Consider the following 11,017-nt stretch of genomic DNA (forward strand, 5'->3'; position numbering starts at 1 on the left):
TCCCACTTGCCTCTGCAAAGCGGGGTGTCTTTTTCTTCATGTGCCTGCTGTGTGTGTGTGTGTGTGTGTGTGTGTGTGTGTGTGTGTGTGTGTGTGTGTATGTGTGTGCGTTTCCTTGCCCCAGTAAAAGCCTTTCTTTGACCGCTGATTCTGTTCTTTGACTGTTCCTGTTCTATGCCCAGGATTTCTCCACTGCGTCCTCCCTCACTCCAGATATTTCTTGCTTTCTCCTTCTCCACCTGGCAGAGAAAACAAACCCTGTGAAGACCCCTGGATGCTAACACCTTCTTATCTTTTCCTTCAGGAAGAATGATGGCTGAAAGTCAGCAGAGACTAAATGCTGGACATCACCTTTCAGACAAGAAACCTGGGCTCTCAGGCCTGACGCTGGCCTTTTGTGGCTTAGCTCTGTTGTGCATTTTCTTTCAATTTCTGTCCCTTCGGGCTCTGGCTGTTTTCCCCAGCCCCCACCCCCACCCCACCCCAGTAGTTCCCTCTGTATTCCTTAAAACTTTAAATTATTTAAAATATGAGGCCCTTTCTTTGTTCCCTGGTAGGCAGCAGCCTGGGGGCCTGCCCAGTGTCTGTAGCACTCCACCAAAGGAAAGGTAGGAGGGACCCTCTGGTGGTGTCTGGGGCCACCTTGGGCTGCCACCCAAGGCTGTTTCCCACTAAATAGGAGCTGTAAAACCTGTGGCTTATATAAACCAGCTAGCATTCCCCAGCTAATCTACAATCTGGGCTTTGATGATCACAAGAAAGCAAAGGTCACGACCCAGAGATCAAAGCAACAGAAGCCCACACAGTAATTGCCGGTTACCCTCCGTACAGGCCCTTGGATTGTCCTGCGGGTGTATTGTTTGCACAGAGACTTCAAACATGCTGTCAGTGAACTGAGAGCAAAATCAGCTGGCCTTTGCCAGTTGTCAGGCCAACTCATTAATGCTGGAGGTGAGCTCACCTCGGCTCATTAGAGTGAGATCATCATCATCATCACCATCATCATCATTGTCTCTCAGAGCATCTGGAGCTGTCCCACTCAGTCCTTTGTTCATGCCTTGGTCCTCATTGGTGTTTTCTGACTGCCTCTCTCTGGAGGTGGGAGGGGGTGGTTGTGCAAGGCATTCAGGTGAGCCTGGTGTATCAATCAACTTTTAGCACAGGGATATCCCCCCCCCCCAAACAAATTAGTGTTTGAAGGAGGCAAAGGCCCATTCTCATGGCTCGGATAGAGAAACTGAGGCTCAGGAAGGTAAACTCAAAACCTCATAGCCCAAGCTATCTGCTCTGCCCGGAAAGCTCCCTCCCCCCAACTTTTCATCGTGACAACCTCTTTTCCCTGGCACCCTGCCCCCAATCTCTAAGAGCTTTGGTCTCTCAAAGAAGCTGTGTCTAAGCCCTCTCTGTTTTCTCTCATTAGTCAAACACCTTTAGCAGTTGATCCATGCTCTTAACCAGCGTGCGATGGCCAGTATTATTAAACAGAGCTGATGTAATCCAGTTGACAGGCAGGAATCACATTGTCCTGTTGGCATCCTTGCCCTGTTCTGTTAAGCTGGGAGGAGGAGTGGGGGGGGGGGAGACACTGAAACCATCCAAATTATCATCCATAGCTGCTTTCAGGGCACCAGGTAGAGCATCAGTAACTTGTACTTTGTCTCTGCACTCCCATGTATGGGAGTGAGAAGATGTTGGGAAATAAAGGGAGGAAGCATTGCTTGCCATAAGTGGAATGGATAAACCACCCAGCACTCTGGAACCTGGCTCTCCCATGAGAGTCTTGAACCATTTCCATGAGCGAAGTATGGCTGCCAACCCCACCAGCAGATCTGAGAGGTCCATGGCATGAGTCTGTGGTTTACACTACGACTGGGGAGCAGGCAATCTTTCTGGGGGAACGTGGTAGGCGGGACAAGAGAATGTTTGCCTTTCTTTTTGACATCTAGGCAAAAAGTACTAAGGCTGTTGATATTAGAACAAAACAAATAGATTCTTCCATAGTAACAAAAAGATTGGGGTTGTTCCTTCTTCCTTCCAGATTTAGCATTGTCCTTAAAGGGTCCTTTAAGGAAAATCTACCATTTTACATGGAGAGAGGGAACCTGATAGTCCCTGGGTGGTGGTCTCTCAGTTTCAGGAAATTTGGAGACAAGTGGGGATGTAAGCACCTTCGCAGAGCTGCCTGTTCTGATAACCTCCTTTTCCATATCACAGCAAGCAGGGCCTCTAAGTCCCACCACCTCTAGCCCTGGGGGCTTCCCTCCAGCCACCTTGAGAAGGTCAGGGAAATTGGAGTTGCCCTCTGTAGCTAGGGACATGAGACTTAACTAGACTGATCTCCTCTCATTAAGCAGTGCCCTGGCTTAACAAGCGGTTTTATAAATCTGAAGCTGTCTCCGGGTGTCACAGGATTTATGGACAGGGGGGTTCTGCCATAAAGTGGTTTATGATGGCTGCCTTCTGTGTTATTAGTAGCTGTCTCTTGCCTCAACCATTGCTGTTTGATAATAGCCTTAAAACACCCAGAATTACTTACCTGCAAGTCCCCTTCCCCATAGCCCCTGTTGACAGTCTAAATAAGTTTACTGGCCTTTTGTTGTTCTTTTCCTTCAAAACAAACTGATTGAACCATCAATAGCTCCTGTGAGCTGACAGAGGGATGTCATCTGGACTAGCCCTTGTGATTGCAGGTTATCTGGGGGAGTTAACCTCTCCACATTGTTAACTGAAATGTTTTATGTACTATGCAACTTTAGGATACGGCTGTGATAACCCCCAGTAACTAAGTCATACATCACGGTAAAGAGATTTGGGTGCAACAAATAACCCCTGGATTAAATTTACAAGGGCTGAATTGATATTGTAAAAGCCTTCATTCTGAGGCTTCGGGAATCTGCTCTTGTGTTTTTATGGCAAGCTTGTATTACACTCAGGATTGAAGGTGCAGCTTTTGACACTCTGACATGACCTAGAACAAAGGGAAATGGATCTCCCAAGACCAGCCTGGGACAGGCAGGCAGGATGCCCGTCTGGCTTATGGCTTGGCAAGAATGCTGGTGCCTATTCTAAGTCACCAGGGGACAGGAAGACCTGGTAAACGTGACTGTTAGCCTGGCTCATGGAGCACAGGTGCTTGGGCAGGGAAGACTGTTAGCTGAACTGGGAAAGAAACTCTTGGCTGCCTCATTGCTCTCATAATTTCCCAACTATTAGTCCTTGTGGTGCTGTTTTCAGTAGGACATTGGTTCTCAGCAGGATGGCAACCGTGACAGCATCACCTGGGAACTTATTAGAAACATAAATTCCAGGCCTCAGTCCAGATCGCCTCAGTAAGGAGCTCCGGGGATGGGCTGGCGTCTGCCTCTGTGCTTTAACAAGCCCATGGGTCATGAGGATGCCTGCTCAAAGTCAAGAACCACTGCAGTGGAATGTAAACGCGGTGCTAGAGCGTTGGATGCACGGAGAGCAGAGGTCTTCTGCTGGGTTTCCTCACCTCCTCAGGGCCTTGCATTGCTCCTTCCAGGAGGTATTAGCTCCTCAATGATTACTCACTGAATGAGTAAACAAATGAAAGAAGGCATTGTTGAGGAGACAATGGATCATGAGGGGCCAAGTCCACCCAGTGTAGTCATTCTGACAGGGATATCGATACTTATTTTAAAGAGCTTAAATATTAATTTTTGTTTATGTGTCCAAGTGTGAGTCTATGTACACATATGTGGGTAACCCCTGAGGTGAGAAGAGGGTGCCCAGATCCCCTGGAGCTACAGTTCTAGTTCTTAGGAGACTCCTGCCATGGATGCTAATAACTAACTGAATGTGGGTCTTCTGGAAAGACATAAAGTGCCCTGAACTACAGAGTTATCAATCTAGTGCTGTTTATAACTTATTTTTCATTTACTATTAGTGTGTGCCTATATATGTGTGTGTGCGTGCGTGTGTGTGTGTGTGTGTGTGTGTGTGTGTGTGTGTGTGTGTGTACAACATGAGTTAGAGGTACATGCTTCCCACAGAGTACCCACGGAGGTCAGAGGATGACTCTCAGGAATCATATATCCCCTTCTTCTGTGGACCACAGGGATCAAACTCAAACTGAGCAACATCTTGCAGACCCCTTGAGATGAAAATATTCTAAAGAGTCACTAGTGTTCTCCCCTTTGGCTATCAGACTATGGAGGCTGAGAGATTGAAATGTCCTTAGGAATCTTATGCTAGAAGAAGGAGAAGCCTGGAAGCCTGGTGCCAACCAGTAGGGGAGCTTGTCTCCCTGACAGAGGTTCACATCTTGTCAGCCCCATATTGCAGGAGATGCCTGAACTGAGACAATGGTGATAGACCGATTCCCTCCTTGGAACAGAGCTGCTTAGCTATGCATACCTCTGGCCCTCTGTTTAAAACTAAACATCCTCTTCGGACCATGAAGATGGACCTGGGGGATCACTGCAGCTCCTTGTTTCCTTTTCCCAATGTTTNTTCCNNCCCCCCCCCCCCCCCCACACACACACACACATTGAATACAGCTCCTTTCCCAGCTTCTCAATATTAATTTGTCTCCTTAATTGGTCTGTTGAGAGTGGGTGTCCTATCCTGGTTTGTTATCCTTCCAGGCCCCACATTCTGATCCTTACAGGTTGGGTAACCCTCACATCCCTCAAACTTCCCTGAGAACTCACAGTGGCCCTTAGGATGGAAGTGAAGCCACCTGAAGCCTGGAGATGATTGACAGATTCTGTCATAGGCTGTCTCTCTGACTCTAAGAGGAACCCTCTGCAAACAGTAGCTTTTTGTCATCCAAAAATTTTTAACTAGCTTAAAAGCCAGCACCTCTCTGTCTCGCTCCTTTGATTTCAGAGCTGTGATCCAAAGCTAGGCGAAATGACAATGCACGGTCTGTTGTCACTGTGCTTCCTGGCAGCCCCGTGAAGGCATCTTTCACTTCATCATTAAACATTGGCTGATTTTCTAATACCGATGTTGTCCTCACCTGAATATTCATCTTTTCCCACCCTACACTTAGTGGGTGTCTTTACTCCTCTGAGCGTCACTCCTGACATATTGTTTCTGTCTGTGCATGTCTTTATTTGAAAGAATCTGTTGTCATCAAGGCTTTGCCTGTATAAGCAGGAGATGGAAGTTTTCTGTGACAGTCTGAGGCCGGTGGGAATTCTGCTAAAGGGTAAGAAAGAGTGCTTGGGCCCTTTGCCTCATTTTGGCTAAGATCAGAGGTACTTGGGGAATGGAGGTTAAGGAGGGACAGGCTTTGGAAAAAGGAAAGCAGGGGATAGATTGAGGCCAGGGAGCAAGCAGGAAGGAGGGATGGATGTAGGAGAAAGGAAGAAAAAGATCGGGGGTATCACTTTGGCCTTGGGATAGACTGTAAAGGAATTTCAGGGGCCCACACAAACCTGATGACCTGAGTTCCATACCTGGTACCTTGATGGCCCACATCTGTAATCCTAGACACTCCTATGGGGAGATACGAGGCAGAGACCAGCACCCCAAAGCTAACCTATGGTACAAAGCACTGCGAAGTCTAGAAACCCAACCTTAGTAAAGTGGAAGGGGAGGATGGGGTCTGGGATATTGGCCTTTGACCTGTGCCCAAAGACCAAGCACTTGCTCACATACAGGAAATAATATATTAATTCATAAGCGAATTAATTGAACTTAATTGCAAAATTATTTGAATGTGATTTAGGAGTACAGGGGCAGGGGGCTTTAGAATGCTGACTCTGGCTCTTGTGCAATGGCCGGGTCTTTTGCCTGAAAAAGCTTATTAAGCTTACTTGGTGATATGAAATTACCTTGTAGATGTGGGAGGAGACCCTGGGAACCCTGGGCTCCAGTGGGGAGGGACCCACAGTGGATGTCCAGAAATATCTACACTGATAAACTCTTAAGTGAGTTGCTTTTGAATTCGGTTCTTTGGGGTCTGTTTGAGATGGCATGTCTCTCTTCTTCCCTTTAGGTTTTTGGCTGTTCTCTGTTTTTGCATAAGCACTCCAGTGCATAACTTAACCTCACTGATTTCTGGTTAGTCATATGTCAATAAATATTCCCCATTACAGTAAGAACCTTTTTTGAGAATGGAGGGGTATCACAATCACTTCTGTATCCCCAGATCCGGGCACATAGTAGGAATTCAAGAAACATTTGTGCAGCTGAAATGAATGAACAGGCTAACTTGCTTTGGTTTCCAAGATATAATGAAGGTAAACCTTTGAGAAGGTCGTAGCTTCTATGAGGACGTTCATTACTTTAAGAGCAAGGAAATAACTGAAATGGCGGTGTGTTGGACTGGATGCTGATAGTGTATTCTAGAATATTTAGAATGAAGAAAGTAGTGTGGGCTAGAGGGGAGAAGGAATGGGATTGGAAGACGAGAGAATTGTAAGATGGTAGCTGCAGGAAGTGAGAGGTTTCATTAGAGGTTGTTCATTTCTATTGACATTGGGTGATTCTCTCTTCTTCCAAAGCAAAAGAGGGTCAGGACAATTGCTCACTCGGTTGGTAGAGAATGTGACCTTGATGGGAGGTCACTAGGATGATGACTGTTGCTGACAGGAAGTAGAGACCAGTGTCTATACACGTATACATTTATAAACATATACCCTGGCCAAGCGTGTCTTCTTGTCAATACCCTTTTTATACATCTGATGGAGGGCAATTCGTAACGATCTATAATGAGTACTAATGATTTTTCAAAGGGAATAGAGGAAGCTGAGTATTTGGGGGTATTAAAAATCCCTAGAAGCCACCTCTGCCTCCTTGGTAAAGATCATCTCCATGACACGTTGTGGAAATTACCCAGAAATGATGACAAAAAGTACTTGAGGGTCTCCTCAGTCCTCAGTGAAACATTTCTCAGCCACATGTGTGCCCTACTCCTATGCCAAAGTCAGCCAACTTATGCGGACTCATTTAAGGCCCTACCTGGGAAATTCTGGCCTATAGCCTAAGCTCCAAACTGCCAATCTATTGTATCAACGAAGAGAATGATATAGGTACCTCCCAAGAATGGCAGGTACATACATGGTACGTCTGATCAGAGTTTAGAGTAGTTTTACTGAGAACTTTCCATGTTGAAGCAAGGCCTCTTTCCTAGAATGGGAGAAAGGAATACTTGGGCTGAGTCCTCCTGGCTGGCTAAATCTAATGAGGTGTGCATCTAATCCTGAGTCAAGTGTAATCATGACTCAAATTTGGCTGTATGTTTGTATAAAGTACAACCCTTCACATTTCCCCTGTGTGGGGTGTGTATTTTGGGTAGGGGTGGGGAGGCAGTGGCTAAGATCTAAACCCTTAAAGCCTTACTGTGTGGATTCCCAAGGTTCAGACATACTGCCGACATCCCTGAGGCTGTGACTCCAGCTTTCCCAAGTTGTGTCTGCCTTTTTGTCTCAGGTGCTTTGTTCTACACAAGCTGCCCAATTTGAAGTTTCTGGATGCCCAGAAAGTCACCAGACAAGAACGGGAGGAGGCATTGGTCAGAGGGGCCTTCATGAAGGTGGTGAAACCCAAGGTGAGCTGCTACTGTTTGATTTTCATGTGGGATTTATATCTTACTGCACTGGTTTCTCTGCAGGGCGTGGGTGATGGCTTCCTGTGTATGTAATAAGTAGACATGATCTCATACCAGGGTTCAGTCATAGATATAGGGCTGGCCCAGTCCTGAAATTGACTGCCTATAATTTAGGTCTTCCTCTTACTTGGTCTAAGGAGACTCATTTATAATACACCTGGAAGTTTAAATGAGAATGACCCCCATAGGCATATGTGTTTGAATACTGGCCTCCAGGTGGTGGAACTGTTTAGGAAGGATTGGGAAATGTGGCCTTGTTGGAAGAATGTGCCAGAACGAGAGTGGGTTTTGAGGTTACCCTTACCCCTCTGCTTTATGCTTGTGAATCAGGATGTAAGCCCTCAGCTGCTGCTCCAGCACCATGCCTGTCTGCTGCCATGTTCCCTGTCATGACGGTCATGGACTCACCTTCTGAAACTCTAAGCCTGCTATAAACCGCTTTTCCTAGAGAAGTCGTCATGGTCATGACATATTAGCAGAACAGTAGAAAAGTAACTAAGGCACACACAGAAACATGAGTGAAGCTCAGTGACGTTCATCAGGTAAATTTTAGGCATCCTCAAAGGGTTCTTCTCAAGGGGTTCTGGAACTGAAAAAGAACACACTGAGAATTTTGTGTTTCTCAGGTAGATACAACTCCTCTCACCCTTTGGAGGGAGCTCTTGTTTCTTGCTACTAAGAGGGGGTAATTTTCTTCTCTCAGAGATGAAGGCTCTTCAGTTCCCTGAGGTGATGTTAGAACAGTATGCAGTGTTTCCAAACAATCTGAGCTGGGGATGCTATGTGTTCCCTACTTTCAGTTGGTGACAGTAGGCTGGGAATCTTGGATCCAGACACAAGAGGTTTTAAGGATGTTTGCAATAATCTCTCCGGGAGACACTGGGCCCTTCTAAGAAGTCTGAGCCCGGGAAGTAGATTCAGTGACCCTGATGATGACCCCTTTCTAGAAACTTCATTACCCTGGAGCACTGTGGGGCTCCTTAGTTACCGCCTATGGAATTGCAGCTCTATGTTGAAAATGCTGGCACAGGAATCCTGAAGGTCTAGTTTGTCCTCACCCCGTGACTTATAGCCCTCTGTACATGCATTGGAAGTGATTAAGCAGGGAAGCAAAGCCAAACAAAGCCAAAACAGAGCAGAACAATGAAGCTCTTCCATCAAGTTCCACTGTTGGCAGCAGACCTCAGGCCACTTTCCTTCCCTGAATCCATGAGGTGCGACTGATTTCCTGTTATGCTGAATGAAATTGCTAACAGTTGTGGAAATATATGATATGGAGGGTATAATTCTGGCAGATAAATGTATTGTTACCTGTTTCAGCATGTGGAGAATTAATTGAGTGATTCATTTCATAGCTATTAAAGTGTTAACAGTTCTCCTTATTGGAGCACGGGCCTGACAGAATGCACATGACTGCCTTTAGTTATTCCAGCTTTGGCCATTTTGTCCAAATGAAAGAATTTATCTCCTGGCTTCTTTTCTTTCTGTTTTTCCTCCCTTTCTCTCTTTTTTCTCCTCCTTTCTTAGGACCTCAGAGACAGCCAACATCACCAACCCCAGCCAAGTACAGCAGATGAAGTCTTTGTGAGACCCTGGGGTCAGTCACTGGCCATCCTGCCTTGCCCACATTCACGTCTACATTGCACAAAACAGATCTTGATTTATCTTACCCTCATTTGCTTGGGGATTGGGAACTGTAAAGCTGCTGATAGAACGCTGAAGACGTACTAATTGTACCGTCCGTGCCCTGGGATGTTGTACTCTGTATGTGCCTGGCTCTGAGCCCTAGATGCATAGAAGGATGGACCCACTGACATCTTTTGCATATGATGGGGTTCAGTTCCAGAGCAGCTCATGGAGCTGCCCAAGGTCACTGGGCTATGAATTCCTGAGCTGGAATTTTATCCTTATGTCTGACATGGGGCCTAGTCTTTTCCCACCCTGCTGTTTTAGCCCTGGAGAAAGATCAATATTTTCCCTGGAGATGTCTTGACACAGTTGAAACTTCTCAGGGGAGCCTGAGTGAGAGAGACAGGTGGGAATGGACTGTTTTTCTGCATGGGGATAGGGAGAGGTGGAATCTCCTCATGCCTTTGAGCATGATGGCAATGGGTTCCTTAAACCCTGCCATCAACTGTCCGAGTCATGAGTCACACAAGCAGAAGGGCTCCTCCTCAGTGTTCCCAATTAGCTTCCAATCAATTATAGAATTAGCACATGTTTCTGTGATTGACTCTAATGCCCTTACTAACTGTATTACACTTAAAAATGCTCATTAATTATTTGAGAAAGGAGACAAAAAATGCCCTTGACAAAGAAGCATGGGGATCTTGGCTTCTGTTTCTGTGGTGCCTCAAGATTTCCTAGTAGGAGATTACCTTCTGTTGCTTTGTGCTTGAGGAGTCTGGGAGAGTCAGAAACCTAAGGTTCTGAGAGGTACAGTTAAGACCCAAACCAGGGTTCTTGGGGTTCTGTTTAAGGGTTTTTATGTAATGATCCTTCAAGATCCCAAGAAGATTCCACATTGTTACTGGTTTATCATACTGCATGCCTGTAGAATGATGGGAGATTCCCTTTTGTCTGTTGTTTTCTGAGATACACAGTGGTATTTTTCTTGCTGATAGAAGGGACCCAAATGAGCTCTTTGCTGAATTAATAAACTGGCATTCAGACAGCTGCTTTTTGCCTATTTGCTGTGTGTACAGACACATGTTTGTTCATATGCAGATATATTTCCCTTATCTGCGTGTATATATACATATGCATGTTCTGGGAGGCATGTACACACCTTGAGTCGGCCTCTAAATGGAGAGCAATTTTCTTCCTTCAAATTGCTGGAGCTGCACTGCACACACTAGCTGAAGACCTATTTTTCATAAAAGAATCGGAATCTCAAGTTGGCTTCTGTCCTTTCTGGGGCAGCAGGGGCCTGTTGTGCTTATTCAGCACAATGTTCTGATGGATGATCAAGGAGGCTGTGATTTGGGGAGCTGTTTTCATTTTATTCCTGACATAAAGTATTTGGGAGAATGGAAAATGCCTCTCCAATCATAGCCCTTGCCTTCGAGGTAGGGAATGGGCAGGCTGGGTGTTCTCAGCTGACGAAAATGCAAAATCAGTCAGGAACTAATCAACCCTCTATGTCACCAAGGTTTGAATTGATACCTGGCAGACCTGGACACTGGAATCCAAGTTCTCTCTCGTTCTTGCTCCTGATGACACCTTTTGCCTCTGTGACTGCTATTTGGTTTCCGTTGTTTCAAAGCTGCTTGTCTCTTGAGTTTGAATCCTTGTATGGAAGGATGCTCTCATTCATGTGAAACAGATAGGTAATGCTACAGTGGGCTCTTCAAGGTACACAAGCACACCAGGGCATACACACACTCTTTGTATGAGTCTCTCTCTCTCTCTCTCTCTCTCTCTCTCTCTCTCTCT

General features: G+C 46.0%; 1 protein-coding gene across 2 annotated transcripts in view; it reads left to right on the forward strand.

Annotated features, from left to right (window-relative positions):
• The window catches only part of Lrmda (leucine rich melanocyte differentiation associated), a 1,022,231-nt gene that overhangs the window by 579,111 nt on the left and 432,103 nt on the right, over positions 1–11,017 (forward strand). For both annotated transcript variants that reach the window (XM_021203463.1, XM_021203464.2), the window contains one exon: positions 7,405–7,522. In XM_021203463.1, the coding sequence (XP_021059122.1) occupies positions 7,405–7,522 (118 nt within the window). The remainder of the gene's footprint in view (positions 1–7,404; positions 7,523–11,017) is intronic.

This window comes from Mus pahari, chromosome 8 (assembly GCF_900095145.1).
Source record: "Mus pahari chromosome 8, PAHARI_EIJ_v1.1, whole genome shotgun sequence".
Taxonomy (NCBI): domain Eukaryota; kingdom Metazoa; phylum Chordata; class Mammalia; order Rodentia; family Muridae; genus Mus; species Mus pahari.